Here is a 15,859-nt window from a genome sequence, read left to right on the forward strand (position 1 = left end):
AATGAAGGGGAAACATTATCCACATTCCATATTCCTGCACTGAGTTATTCTGAGTACAGATATGAGTAAAACCCCGATGGCAAGATGGTAGCTTTAAGACAGTGTCCTAGCTAAATCCATCTGGAGACTTCACTAAGCAGAGCCTTGTGTGTAAAACATTGATCCTGACCTCCTGCCGGTCCAAGGGGTCCTCTTCCTGGTCTTGGTCCTGCAGGCTGAGGTGATCTAGGTCTAGGTGAAGGTCCCTCTCAGACAGGTGGTCCTGCAGGCTGGATGGAGATGGAGCTAGAGGACTAGACCACTGGCCATTCAGAGACAAGCCTCGCTCTGGCAGGAGAAGGCCTGGGGATGGGGAGATAGGCAGCCCGGTCCGCGTCCTGCTCAGAGCCTGTCGGAAAGACGAGGCAGATGAGGAGCTCACCAGAGAAGCACGGTGAGGCCGTGGAGAACACCTGCTGGATGAGAAGTCACCTGTGGGGACAAAGAAAGCACTCAAAAACATGCCTCAAATAAATTACATGACTATCAAGATCTACCCAACATGCAGTAAACACCAGACCCATACTTGATATGTCTTTCCAGGGGCTGGGGTCTCGTCTTTGGGGGCTGCTCTCTCTCTTGTTGGGCCAAGTGTTGGACATTGACAGTGAGGAGTCAGCGCAGCGGTGGGACAGTGTTGGGGTCAGCAGGCCCCCGGGGAGTGTAGCCAGAGGGTAGGAGGGCAGTAGGAAGGTGCCCTGGGCCGAGGGGTTGGCTAAGGTGTGCTCAAAGCCGGAGGTCCCAGAGAGGAGACGGGCCTTGTGTACCACTGCAACACAAAGATCCTTCAGTTACCTTTCAATGAAACTGTTCTGTAGAAGGCACAGACTGAGGAGAGTAAAGACTTCCTCACCTCCCTCTGCGTCAGAGAACTTGGTAGATTTAAAGATGTCAGGGTCTAAGTCAAGGCTCCCACTCCTTCTCAAGCGTCCCAGGGATTCCCTCCTAGAGGACAGGGTTTTATGCGGCTCTGCAGAACCTAGAGGACAACAAATAAGCTATTACTCTATTGTACCTCATAACTATCATATATTGTCTATCAATACAATATGATGACTGGTTGCTGGTTGCTTCAGCAACTCATGTTAAGTTTCAAAGTGATATGGTCAATAGAGTCCTCTTCATTGAGGCCAAGCTAAAGCTGGGGTCAGGCTGGCTTGTGAGCCCAGTTCCTAGCATGGGGAATGTAATCTGATCCTAGTTTGTTTCACTTGATAAATTATTCTGTCTAGGTTTAATACCTTTGGCTAAGCCAAAGCTTAGTTAAAACATCCATTGACAAACCCATTCGTTCAGTAATGTTTGAAAACAGATTTTATGAAAGAGCAGCGATGGGGGACATTTGTTCGGACACTGTTTGTTTATACTGTGCAGTAAAAGTTGTTGGCATGTTCTGTAGCCTGCTTTAAAAATATCCAAGTCCAGTCAAGCCTGCAAGCACAGGCTAATCTTGTAAACAGTGGCTACATAGAGGGTCACAAACACTCCTGACCCCGAAACAATTATAACTAACTCACACAAGTTCTACTTTTGTATTCCACGGCATGCTTTACTAGCAAAAAAACATACAGCAGAAATATTGTATTATCATTTTACATTATTTGTAGGCTACTTTAGCAAAGTCTTGTACAATATTTTGGACTAATTTCAAATTCCCAATGCACCTGATTCAATAGTGTTCACTTAGATTACTACATTCAGCATTGTGTTAGATTACATAGGTATACAGTACGGATGGGCAATACAGTACCAGTCAAAAGTTTGGACACACCTACTCATTCCAGGGTTTTTCTTTATTTTTTACTATTTTCTACATTGTAGAACAATAGTGAAGACATCAACACTAAACTCAGCAAAAAAAGAAACGTCCTCTCACTGTCAACTGCGTTTTTTCAGCAAACTCAACATGTGTAAATATTTGTATGAACATAACAAGATTCAACAACTGAGACATAAACTGAACAAGTTCCACAGACATGTGACTAACAGAAATTGAATAATGTGTCCCTGAACAAAGGGGGGGTCCAAATCAAAAGTAACAGTCAGTATCTGGTGTGGCCACCAGCTGCATTAAGTACTGCAGCGCATCTCCTCATGGACTGCACCATATTTGCTAGTTCTTGCTGTGAGATGTTACCCCACTCTTCCACTCTTCCACCAAGGCACCTGCAAGTTCCCGGACATTTCTGGGGGGAATGGCCCTACCCTCCGATCCAACAGGTCCCAGATGTGCACAATGGGATTGAGATCCGGGCTCTTCGCTAGCCATGGCAGAACATTGACATTCATGTCTTGCAGGAAATCACGCACAGAACGAGCAGTATGGCTGGTGGCATTGTCATGCTGGAGGGTCATGTCAGGATGAGCATGCAGGAAGGGTACCACATGAGGGAGGAGGATGTCTTCCCTGTAACGCAGTGTTGAGATTGCTTGCAATGACAACAAGCTCAGTCCGTTGATGCTGTGACACACCGCCCCAGACCATGACGGACCCTTCACCTCCAAATCGATCCCGCTCTAGAGTACAGGCCTCGGTGTAACGCTCATTCCTTCAACGATAAACGCGAATCCAACCATCACCCCTGGTGAGACAAAACCGCGTCTCGTCAGTGAAGAGCACTTTTTGCCAGTCCTGTCTGGTCCAGCAACGGTAGGTTTGTTCCCATAGGTGATGTTGTTGCCGGTGATGTCTGGTGAGGACCTGCCTTACAACAGGCCTACAAGCCCTCAGTCCAGCCTCTCTCAGCCTATTGCAGACAGTCTGAGCACTGATGGAGGGATTGTGCGTTCCTGGTGTAACTCGGGCAGTTGTTGTTGCCATCCTGTACCTGTCCTGCAGGTGTGATGTTCGGATGTACCTATCCTGTGCAGGTGTTGTTACACGTGGTCTGCCATTGCGAGGACGATCAGCTGTCCGTCCTGTCTCCCTGTAGCGCTGTCTTAGGCGTCTCACAGTACAAACATTGCAATTTATTGCCCTGGCCACATCTGCAGTCCTCATGCCCCCTTGCAGCAAGCCTAAGGCACATTCACGCAGATGAGCAGGGACCCTGGGCATCTTTCTCTTGGTGTTTTTCAGTCAGTAGAAAGGCCTCTTTAGTGTCCTAAGTTTTCATAACTGTGACCTTAATTGCCTACTGTCTGTAAGCTGTTAGTGTCTTAACGACCGTTCCACAGGTGCATGTTCATTAATTGTTTATGGTTCATTGAACAAGCATGGGAAACAGTGTTTCCCTTTACAATGAAGATCTGTGAAGTTATTACGATTTTTACGAATTATCTTTGAAAGACAGGGTCCTGAAAAAGGGATGTTTCTTTTTTCGCTGAGTTTATGAAATAACACATATGAAATCATGTAGTAACCAAACATGTGTAAACAAATCAAAATATATTTTATATTTGAGATTCTTCAAAGTACCAACCCTTTGCCTTGATGACAGATTTGCACACTAATTGCATTTGAGGTTTGTTCCAACAGAATCGGTAATTTGGACACCAACAGACATTGAGACATTATTTTACTGTAATAGAAGAGTAGTTAACCTTTCCAACGATACCCTTTTTATGTATCAACTCCTCAAAGTGTGTGCAGAGTAGACGCTACTAAAACAGGAGTATCAGTGAACATTGATTCTGGAAAATGAATGCTCAGTTTGTCACGTGCAGAATTAAGCCAGCATTTTAGCCAGACTGTTATACTAGCTGTCTAGTCTGTTTATAAATGTGCAATAAGCATAAAACAATTATACACTGAGTGTACAAAGCATTAAGAACACCTTCCTAATATTGAGTTGCGCAGGGATGCTGGCCCATGTTGACCCAATGCTTCCCACATTTGTGCCAAGTTGGCTGGATGTCCTTTGAGAGGTGGACCATTCTTGATACATACGGGAAACTGTTGACCATGAAAAACACAGCAGTCTTGCTAAGGGTTAGGGTTAACATACACAATCCATGTCTCAAATGCCTCAAAGCTTAAAAATTCTTCTTTAACCTGTCCCCTCCCCTTCATCTACACTAATTGGAATGGATTTAACAAGTGACAACAATAAGGGATCCTAGCTTTCACCTGGATTCACCTGGTCAGTCTGTCACTGAAAAAGCAGGAGTTCATAATGTTTTGTACACTCAGTGTATAAGGACTTGGCAATTCGTTCTCATTCTGAGAAATAAGTAAGTTTACTTGATTTCAACATCTGAACAAAGTGGACAGACTAGCATGCTGTTCAAATGGAGTGTGCAAAGCTGTCATCAAGGCAAAGGGTGGCTACTTTAAAGAATCTCAAATATAAATATATTTTGATTTAACACTTTTTTTTGGTTACTACTTGATTCCATGTGTTATTTCATAGTTTTGATGTATGCACTATTATTCTACAATGTAGAAAATAGTACAAATAAAGAAAAACCCTTGAATGAGTAGGTGTCCAAACTTTTGGCTGGTACTGTATATCGTGATTCGCCCATAAGCAAAAAAATAATAATTGAGATGATTTTTAGGGCATATCGCCCAGCTCTAGTATACCAGAAGGTACTAAAAGTAGTCGAGGTACTAGTTTCTAAGTCCTATAACAGAACAATACTTATTATGTCCAAATCAACCAACCAACCATACAAACCACATCAGGAGTGTGGCATGCATCATATCCTCCTGTCACTACTAGGCTGCTTCACTGTAAGGTATCTTGACGAGAGGTCAAGTTGCACAAAAATACCCTGGCAATTGAATACCTAAGTACTATCGCTAGCATTCCCGCTTGAGATGATACCACGTTTATGACACAGTATCTGCTGTATACTCTCTATTGGCTTCCCCACCTAGTCTGGTCCTTTCCTTCCTTTGAGAGCTTTTCTCCTGACCACTCTGGCTGTCTGACTGGGTCTTTTCAGAGTGAGCCAATTCAACCGTGGGCTAGTTGACTGCAATGGGAAGGAAGCCTCTGACAGGGTGGTAGCCGTGATCACAAACCAACTGTGACTGCAAAGTGGAGGAACTCTGATAAATCACTGAAGCTAACTATTGCTTTCATCAACTTTAGTCATTACTGGCCTTCCTACCTAAAAATCAATACCTCATATAATCTCCTTTGTCAACAGAGAACACAAAATTAATGTATTTGATCACACTGTTTTCATAGTGAGAACCAGATCAAGGTTTAGTACTAACTTATTGCATTCTCAACAACTCATTCTCAATGCCAGCCTCCATGCCTCATATTAAGTGTCTATTTATTGAATGCCTACGAACGGCATTGGCGCTAAACAGCAGGAACATGAAGAGGAGTGACTGACTGACTCCCACATCAACCATGTTTAGAGAAAGCACCACCCCCTCACTTCAAGGACACCTCCATATATTGTCACAATACATTACACAACTCTCCATCTACCGATGCATTCTTGTAGACATTTTTACACCGGTTCAAGATGGAGAGCAGAACAGTGGTAAGGATTTCAAGGGTGAAGCATGCTAATGTCCATACTGGCCTTGCTTGGTACTTGTCTTGTGTACTCAATGTCTTCCCAACAATGGCAGCAAAATATAGGCAATTACACCATGGCATTGTTAAATACTAGTTTCTGATTGGCTTAAAAGGCGTTCTAGTGGGCATTATTTCTCTAGAATGTACAGCAATAACCAACGGCTATGAATTTGTTTAATCCTTGTTGCGCGAGACCTGCATGGCACTCTTCTTTCTACTCAGTCATGTCAGTGCTCTGAATGGCGTGCAATGGTGTGGATCCATTGACTCTGTGTGATAATGCTATTCAAAACTGGTTTAATCTATAGCCTGGCTAACTTCGGCACTGACAGCAACTGAACTGCATCTCGTCAGCTTGTGCGGTAGCTCTTGATGCATGCAAGAGACAGAAGTGGGCACTTACCAAAACTGGGGACATATGTCTCCGGACTCAGCTTCCGGGAATGGGACAGGCAGTCTTCACTGATGACCTGAGGAGATAAAATCAAGGGGTAACAATGGTGACAATTATCCATCACTGAGAGCTACAATACTGGGTCAAGTTCACATGTCAAACATAAACGATTATTTGAAAACATAGAGAGCCTACCATGGATCAACTGTAATTTCATCCATTGGTCTCAACAAAGCAATGTTTTGCTCAAAGTAACTGTGTGCTCTGGGACTGTCAGTGTATAGAAACAAGCTCAAATTGGCGTCTGCCTACGCCAATGACATGTACCACTCTTATTAAACGTTTAAAGGTGTTGCCATGGCACATTTGTAAGCCTCACAGTAAAATAGATCTCTGAGGTAAGGAGAGTGATGAGCAGTTTTCACCTCAAACACCAAAGTTTCCCTCAGACAGGGTGTTGAGATCCATCTCACGGCTATCTGGTTAAAAGCAACTCACGTTGCCTTCAGACAAACCCACTGGGATCTTAATCAACATCAGGGACGTAAGTGGTTGATGTTCCACATTTGCATCGGGCCCTATGATCTTCACATGCATTGCGAATTAAGTTTCAAACCCTCTCTGAATACAAGTGTGTTGTGTGGCAAAGATGTTGCTGGGAGATTGGGACTACTGTGAACATAAGGTTTCACTGGAAGGCTCCAAAATTACTTTGGGGCACAGAGCAAACAAAATGCCTCTGAACAAGTAGCTCTAGTTTTCAACTATTGTGATCAATGAAGGTCATTCTTGCAAATTACAATGCTTTGCCTTTGATAGTACCTGAATGCTCACTGAAACTTGTTGCAGTGTATTCTTTCCAAGACATTTTGGTGGCAAACTGCTCCAAGGGAAGGAGATCATCTGTGAGAGGGGTTTCACTTTCAAAATCATAGAAATTAATAAGTTTAAAAACATCATTCAATCGAGTTGTTTTTTAACTTCAAGTTCACGTTTCATTACAACATCAAGACCGCTGAGACAGACATCAGCGATTGTTTCTGCAATCCACATGACATAGTCACGTGAATGAAGAGATTAATAAAATATGCCAGCCAGCCCCTCCCACCTAGTCTACAGTCAGCGTCGTGTGGGGGGTGAAACCAGACCTTTAATCTGTTATCCCCACCAGTCTCTGTGACAGTGCTGGGATTTCTCCCCCGCAGATCTTCATTTGAGCGCATTGCCTATACTTTTGTTGCATCTTTGCAACTACAGTTCAGTAGTCTAAGTAGGCTACTCTCTATTATGCGAAACAGGGAAGATGGCCAGTGTTTCCCCACTACGAACCTATGCCACTGTCTGACACTGACACAGTGAAACGAGCAGATTAGCAAATTGACTTCCCTGATGAGAGGATCTTGGAGTAAACCCATTGTAGCCTGGGGTTCCCCCCCAGCTACATAGATAAAGCTCTTTGGATTATCACTCATCGAGGAACAGGTGCCCTGTAATATTAGGTACTTGTCTCCCCCAAGCAGTCAAATCTGTAGTCTCACCTTTTCTGTCTAATGTGGATCATGCAATAGATATGTATCCACACCCTCTATCGACATACAGTAGACCTATATTATTATCCTACGTATTCTTCAGATATACTACACATTCTATCCATGTCTATACATCCCATCACTCACACACACATATATTTTATACAACGGACTCCGACATTACTCATCCTAATATTTCGGGCTCATGAGTGGCACAGTGGTCTAAGGCACTGCATCTCAGTGCTAGAGGCATCACTACAGACTCCCTGGTTCAAATCCAGGTTGTATCACAATCGGTTGTGATTGGGAGTCCCATAGGGCAGTGCACATTTGGCCCAGCGTCGTACTGGTTTGGCCGGTGTAGGCCGTCATTGTAAATGAGAATTTGTTATTGACTGACTTACCTAGTTAAAAAAAACTATATACAGTGGGGAGAACAAGTATTTGATACACTGCCGAATTTGCAGGATTTCCTACTTACAATGCATGTAGAGGTCTGTAATTTTTTATCATAGGTACACTTCAACTGTGAGAGACGGAATCTAAAACAAAAGTGGCACAGCTGTCCAGAAAATCACATTGTATGATTTTTAAGTCATTCATTTGCATTTTATTGCATGACATAAGTATTTGATACATCAGAAAAGCAGAACTTAATATTTGGTACAGAAACCTTTGTTTGCAATTACAGAGATCATACGTTTCCTGTAGTTCTTGACCAGGTTTGCGCACACTGCAGCAGGGATTTTGGACCACTCCTCCATACAGACCTTCTCCAGATGCTTCAGGTTTCGGGGCTGTCGCTGGGCAATACGGACTTTCAGCTCCCTCCAAAGATTTTCTATTGGGTTCAGGTCTGGAGACTGGCTAGGCCACTCCAGGACCTTGAGATGCTTCTTACGGAGCCACTCCTTAGTTGCCCTGGCTGTGTGTTTCGGGTCGTTGTCATGCTGGAAGATCCAGCCACGACCCATCTTCAATGCTCTTACTGAGGGAAGGAGGTTGTTGGCCAAGATCTCGCGATACATGGCCCCATCCATCCTCCCCTCAATACGGTGCAGTCGTCCTGTCCCCTTTGCAGAAAAGCATCCACAAAGAATGATGTTTCCAACTCCATGCTTCACGGTTGGGATGGTGTTCTTGGGGTTGTACTCATCCTTCTTCTTCCTCCAAACACGGCGAGTGGAGTTTAGACCAAAAAGCTCTATTTTTGTCTCATCAGACCACATGACCTTCTCCCATTCCTCCTCTGGATCATCCAGATGGTCATTGGCAAACGGGCCTGGACATGCGCTGGCTTGAGCAGGGGGACCTTGCGTGCGCTGCAGGATTTTAATCCATGACAGCGTAGTGTGTTACTAATGGTTTTCTTTGAGACTGTGGTCCCAGCTCTCTTCAGGTCATTGACCAGGTCCTGCCGTGTAGTTCTGGGCTGATCCCTCACCTTCCTCATGATCATTGATGCCCCACGAGGTGAGATCTTGCATGGAGCCCCAGACCGAGGGTGATTGACCGTCATCTTGAACTTCTTCCATTTTCTAATAATTGCGCCAACAGTTGTTGCCTTCTCACCAAGCTGATTGCCTATTGTCCTGTAGCCCATCCCAGCCTTGTGCAGGTCTACAATTTTATCCCTGATGTCCTTACACAGCTCTCTGGTCTTGGCCATTGTGGAGAGGTTGGGGTCTGTTTGATTGAGTGTGTGGACAGGTGTCTTTTATACAGGTAACAAGTTCAAACAGGTGCAGTTAATACAGGTAATGAGTGGAGAACAGGAGGGCTTCTTAAAGAAAAACTAACAGGTCTGTGAGAGCCGGAATTCTTATTGGTTGGTAGGTGATCAAATACTTATGTCATGCAATAAAATGCAAATTATTTACTTACAAATCATACAATGTGATTTTCTGGATTTATGTTTTAGATTCCGTCTCACAGTTGAAGGGTACCTATGATAAAATGACAGACCTCTACATGCTTTGTAAGTAGGAAAACCTGCAAAATCGGCAGTGTATCAAATACTTATTCTCCCCACTGTATATATTTCTTAATTCCATTCAACTTTTTTTAGATGTGTGTATTGTTAGATATTACTGCACTGTTGGAGCTAGCAACACAAGCATTTCGTTTCACCCACAATCAATGTGCCCTGTAAGCTGCGCTGGTGTGCAGCTCCCTCTCAAACTGCCATGCAAAAGAAATTTCAGCCCGCGCAGAGAAGCACAAGGTTGAACTTCACTCAACTTTCCAGAGATTTCCACTTCAGTCAACACTATCAATGTTTCACTCTACTGCAGGAAATGTGCTTGAATCAACGCAATATTAGCCACTTTCAATGTAACACACCGAAACAAAACAAACTATGCAAGACTTAGTATGCAAAACTGTGCAAGAGATTTTCCTGTAGGCAAAGCGCATTGGAGTAGGATTCTATTGCATTGACAGTCAATACTCAGGCTCGTACTCTACACAGACCCGTGCGTCATTAACCAATCAGAGCTGCAGTAGGCCCATATACAAATAGTAATTGCCATATACGGATCTGTGCTATTCACTTTGAACTGGACTGTGTTCATAGCATGAGCGGTCGCGAGTTGATGGACTTGTTTTGATATCAAAGCAAGTGCTGCATGTAGACACCTGTGCACATTTGTTCATATTCTTTGCTAGTTAATAAGTTATTAGCCCAGTTATCACTCATTTCTAGTCAACAATGGGTGAGTGGTTGCTTCCTATAAGAGCACAAAATGTGTGCATTTCTAGCCATCTTTGAAAAGAGAGTCAGGTAAAGAGTTTTTTTTATATCTTAAAGGAGCAGTGTTGTATTTTGAGACGGTTTTGAATAAGCTAAGTAACCAATGGGCAGAGGATAGCATAATTTGTCTGTTTCTCTAACAATGGTATGGGAATAATAATACATTTTATTTTGTAAAGTGGTTTCTTACATCAAACAACATTTTTAGTCACAAACTTGTATGAAGGACAAGTGGATAAACAGGTTAATGTCAAGCCCTGTATGTTTTTTCAAAAGTCTCATGGAATGAAGGCCTACATTGAACACCACACATTTGCTGCTACTGACAGAACAGCTATTTCCATTTAAAAATGTTATGGGATGCATTTTTCTCCATTGTTTTTGATGGTAGGCCACCCTGGTAGACCTACATTATGATCAAATAGCCACAGAAGCCTACTTGGCCACTGTTAAAACTGTAACTTAAAGTGGGTACAGCCTCAGTATTGACATGCCAGCAGCATACCACCCTGCATACCATTGCAGGCTTGCTTCTGAAGCTAAGCAGGGTTGGTCCTGGTCAGTCTCTGGATGGGAGACCAGATGCTGCTGGAAGTGGTGTTGGAGGGCCAGTAGGAGGCACTCTTTCCTCTGGTCTAAAAAATATCCCAATGCCCCAGGGCAGTGATTGGGGACACTGCCCTGTGTAGGGTGCAGTCTTTCGGATGGGACGTTAAACGGGTGTCCTGACTCTCTGAGGTCATTAAAGATCCCATGGCACTTATCGTAAGAGTAGGGTTGTTAACCCCGGTGTCCTGGCTAAATTCCCAATCTGGCCCTCAAACCATCATGGTCACCTAATAATCCCCAATTTACAATTGGCTCATTCATCCCCCTCCTCTCCCCTGTAACTATTCCCCAGGTCGTTGCTGCAAATGAGAATGTGTTCTCAGTCAATTTACCTGGTAAAATAATGGTAAAATAAATAAAATAAAACAGTGAACGCGCCCCGGTAGATGCACAGAATTTTCACAATGTTCTAGTTTGTGCTCAGCAAACCTGAAATTTCCTCAGTGCCTGATTATTTTTTGAGGGAACATTGTTTGCAATAACATCTGCTAAATATGTGTATGCGATCAATAAAATTATTTGATTTTCCATGACTGACCACAACTTGAAATGCCTGAGAATGCATCTCTGAAATGACAAACACATGAATAGCCTTATGTTCAATGTCACATCAGGCATCAAACAAATAGTTTGCTTGCCTTCAGAATATGGTAGAACCCCCCCTTTTCTTATCTCAAATTTAGACTAAGTTGATTGATAAACACTGACATGGTAGCTGTCATCTCTCTCCTCCTAATTGGCCACAAGGCAACTGACTGCTCACCAAATTATTGTCATGGCAACAAAACAAACAAACTAGCAGCCCTTGCAGACAGGTGACAGTCCTTTTCAGGCCCTTTGCAATCAGTGCACTAGGACTTTGATTGTGGAGACAAACAAATCAACTAAAACACAGCACCTGAGGTGGACGTGAAGTCAATAGGAAAGATGCTACTCCAAGAGCACAGTCAATCAGTGACTGATTGAAAGGCAACTTATTCCATTGGATCTGTATTAATATTTTTAGAAGCCCTTTATACCATTAAACATGTGAACTTTGATTGCTGAGTCAATAATTCCTCCATTAAATGCCAATCAATGTCACCTAAAGGGAATCATTTGCATCATCTCTGCATACATAACTACACTGAACAAAAACATAAAACACAACAGTTAAGTGCTGGTCCCATGTTTCATGAGCTGAAATAAAAGATCCCAGAAATGTTCATTATGCACACAAATATTATTTCTCTCAAATTTTGGGCACAAATTTGTTTATATCCCTGTTCGTGAGAATTGTATCCTTTGTCAAGATAATCCATCCACCTGACAGGTGTGGCATATCAAGAAGCTGTTTAAATAGCATGATCATTACACAGGTGCACCTCGTGCTGGGGACAATAAAAGGCCGCTAAAATGTGCAGTTTTGTCACACAACACAATGCTACAGATGTCTCATGTTTTGGGGGAGGGTGCAATTGGCATGCTGACTGCAGGAATGTCCACCAGAGCTGTTGCCAGAGAATTGAACATTCATTGCTCTACCATAAGCCACCTCCAATGTCATTTTAGAGAATTTGGCAGTATGTTCAACCAGTCTCACAACTGCAGACCACGTGTATGGCATCATGTGGGCGAGCGGTTTGCTGATGTCAACATTGTGAACAGAGTGCCCCATGGTGGCGGTGCGGTTATGGTATGGGCTTAAGCTACAGACAAAGAAAACAATTACATTTTCAATGGCAATTTGAATGCACAGAACTACCGTGACGAGATCCTGAGGCCCATTGTGATGACAATTTTTTTTTTTTTTTTAAAGGTATCTGTGACTAACAGATGCATGTCTGTATTTCCAATCATGTGAAATCCATAGATTAGGGCCTAATGAATTTATTTAAATTGACTGATTCTCAAATTAATTGTAACTCAGTAAAATCTTTGAAATTATTGCATGTTGCGTTTATATTTTTGTTCAGTATACATTAGGCCTACCATTTTCACAGTATGCAGTGAGCCAATTAATATAAATTGTGTCCTGGATTTTTGCACGTACAACTCCATATAGTCCTAACACAAGCATTTGTCAGTATCTAGTATACTGCGTGTTGTATACTGATGTATACTGATGTAGTATACAGCGTATTATTGATTCAGTGTAGACATACTTGGGGTCGTTTTCATCAGGTTCCTGAAAACTAATATTTGATAGATTTGTATTTGAGTGGTCGCAAACCTCATTCTATTTGCACCGTATTCAATGGAATTATGGTGTCTCTATGGAAATAAGATTATTATACCTATATAGCCTAGAGAGGATGTCTTGATATTTCTTTCTCTAATGGGACTTTGCTAAATCAAAACAGCTAGATAGACCAGTGTCGTCATCATACTTTTGCTTGATGTAACCTTGTCGTCATCGATGACCAACCTGATCAGAGGATTTCCCCTTAGGAGCACTGCGTGGCTGGGTGTTCACTGTGGAAGGGAGGCTTGACCTCTCCCAGGGCAGTTTGTTCTTCCCTTTGCCTGCACTGACAATTCTCCTCTGCAGTGGAAGGTCATCAACGAGGGAGCCCAAGCTTCCATAACCATGATACAGCCTGTCAGAGTCTGGTTCTGTCCTGATGTTCCTGGCACTGCTGATCCGCCCACCATTGAGCACCCACTCCAGGTCAGCTCCCGACCCAAACTGAGGTGAGCATCGTTGTCCTGGTTTAGGGATTACAAGGGCATACTCCACCATTCCATCTGAGGACAGTCTGGGAAGTATGTGCCTGGCTCTTCTTGCTTGCACAGCTGCCATAAGACCCTCCTCATCCCCATTGAGCTCAACTCTGTCTACAGCCTTCATTAGGGGCTGTTTTTTCCCTGTGTCAAGGCAATGGTCAAAAACAGCAAATAGTTCTAGGGCTGCATGGCGAACCTTCTTCTTGCTGTCTGCCAGGTATGGGGCAACTTCAAAGCAGAGGCTGGGGATGTTGAAGTCCTTCCTGGGGTGGGTGAGCATAGCTGCTGTGATGATGTTGATGACATCCTCTCTGACCCGGGAGTTCTTGTGTCTCAGGTGTCCAATGACAAGGTCCAACACTTTCTGTGGCCCTACAATTCTAGTCAACTGCCTGAACACATTCATATACTCATTCCTGGTGACAGCGCGGGTGTCCCCAAGGGTTTTCAGAGCCACACACGCTAATTGTTTGAAATATTTGTCTACATTGTAATCCAATTTCTGAATGAGTAGGTTTATCACCTGTAAAGTGCCGTACAAGACTTTGAAGTTGCTGTCATCTAGAAGTCTGCGGAGAAAATTGATAAACTCCACAATACTGTCTGAGGGGACTGGCTTCAAGTCCAATCCAAAGAGGATATTTTTCAGCTGTTCCACACCATTTGTTCGATTTTGGTAGTTTTTGAGGTCTAGGAGCTTTTCGTGTAACTCTTGGGGTATCAATCCAAAAATCATCATTGATGGTCCTTTGGATGTGGTCAAAGGGGAAAATCTAAAGAAGCATTCACTTTTCTGTGAGGACAGCAATATTGTCCTTTACTTTGAATCGTCATGTTGGTGGGTAGATTTAGCCTCTTCGATGCTGTATTTCAGAGTGGCAATACTGTGGTTGCCGTCCAGTAAAATTGCACTCAGATATGTCTTTATATGGTAATAGTCAGTTCAACAATACGTTTTACACCTGTAGGCAGCTGGTATTGGGAAAGACATTTGAACATGTCCAAGCATAATCAATGCATTACATTAAAATACTTCTTATGAATAAATGTTCTTTGTTTTGTTCTACGAGACAACTGGAACGTGAACAGTGAAAGCAACGTTGAGTGAAAATAAAACCACTTGTAGGTTGGTGTGCTTTCCCTACATAGCCACGACGAAAAAAAAGCACAGTGGAATGTTATATTTGAAAACCCCTGTTGTATTTCAGCTAACTGCATTGGTAACTAGGTAGCCCACTAGATGTTTCCATTGCTTCTAACATCATTCATTGTTCAGAAATGGAGTGTCAGGGCGACGTCGCTGCCAGTACCTCTTCTGATTGATGTTTTCCATATAATTCAATATCATAGATAGCTTTTAGCTACGTCTTCAATGATTGCGGCTGAGTAGCAACCTGGTGGTGGCTAGCTTGGCTAACTACTTAACCTTAACTGGCGAAGTTAGAAAACAGACAAATTATGACTTCGCATTCCGATTATTCGTTCAAATTTGACGTCCGGGGTACGAAAACGTTTCCCAAGTCTTCATGACCTCATCGGTTAAATGTCCGATTAATAATACTCATAGAAATCCCCTTGTAACTGTATGAGATTCTATGTTGAATGTTTGTAGCTAATCTAGCTAGCTGCGCTGTAGTAGAGACATTCATCGCCGTAGCCCACGCCAAGAAGCATCAAAATGGCGAATACAACATGACACAAACGGACCGCTTCCATGGTGACGCGAGTGGTAGGTTGAGAATCAGATGGAATTTGATGTATTCCATTCCAGGGTTTCTTTATTTGTACTATTTTCTACATTGTAGAATAATAGTGATGACATCGAAACTAGTACCTCCACTACTTTTAGTACCTTCTGGTATACTAGAGCTGGGCGATATAACGTAAAAATCATCTCAATTATTATTTATTTTGCTTATGGGCGAATCACGATATACAGTACCAGTCAAAAGTTTGGACACACCTACTCATTCAAGGGTTTTTCTTTATTTGTACAATTTTTACATTGTAGAATAATAGTGAAGACATCAAAACTATGAAATAACACTTATGGAATCATGTAATAACCAAAAAAAGTGTTAAACAAATCATATATTTTATATTTGAGATCCTTCGAAGTAGCCACCCTTTGCCTTGATGACAGCTTTGCACACTCTTGGCATTCTCTCAACCAGTTTCAGCTGGAATGCTTTTCCAACAGTCTTGCAGGAGTTCCCACATATGCTGAGAACTTGTTGGCTGCTTTTCCTTCACTCTGCGGTCCAACTCATCCCAAACCATCTGAATTGGGTTGAGGTCGGGTGATTGTGGAGGCTAGGTCATCTGATGCAGCACTCCATCACTCTCC

General features: G+C 42.9%; 1 protein-coding gene across 3 annotated transcripts in view; it reads right to left on the minus strand.

Annotated features, from left to right (window-relative positions):
• LOC129811587 (TOG array regulator of axonemal microtubules protein 1-like) overlaps positions 1 to 15,399 on the minus strand; it is a 39,511-nt gene extending 24,112 nt beyond the window's left edge. For all 3 annotated transcript variants that reach the window (XM_055863019.1, XM_055863017.1, XM_055863016.1), the window contains exons 1-5: positions 13,214 to 15,399; positions 5,926 to 5,992; positions 893 to 1,018; positions 566 to 808; positions 170 to 471 (exon numbers count right to left, since the gene is read on the minus strand). In XM_055863019.1, the coding sequence (XP_055718994.1) occupies positions 170 to 471; positions 566 to 808; positions 893 to 1,018; positions 5,926 to 5,992; positions 13,214 to 14,251 (1,776 nt within the window). In that variant the 5' untranslated portion in view covers positions 14,252 to 15,399. The remainder of the gene's footprint in view (positions 1 to 169; positions 472 to 565; positions 809 to 892; positions 1,019 to 5,925; positions 5,993 to 13,213) is intronic.
• Between the last annotated feature and the right edge of the window lie 460 nt (positions 15,400 to 15,859).

This window comes from Salvelinus fontinalis, chromosome 15 (assembly GCF_029448725.1).
Source record: "Salvelinus fontinalis isolate EN_2023a chromosome 15, ASM2944872v1, whole genome shotgun sequence".
Lineage (NCBI taxonomy): Eukaryota > Metazoa > Chordata > Actinopteri > Salmoniformes > Salmonidae > Salvelinus > Salvelinus fontinalis.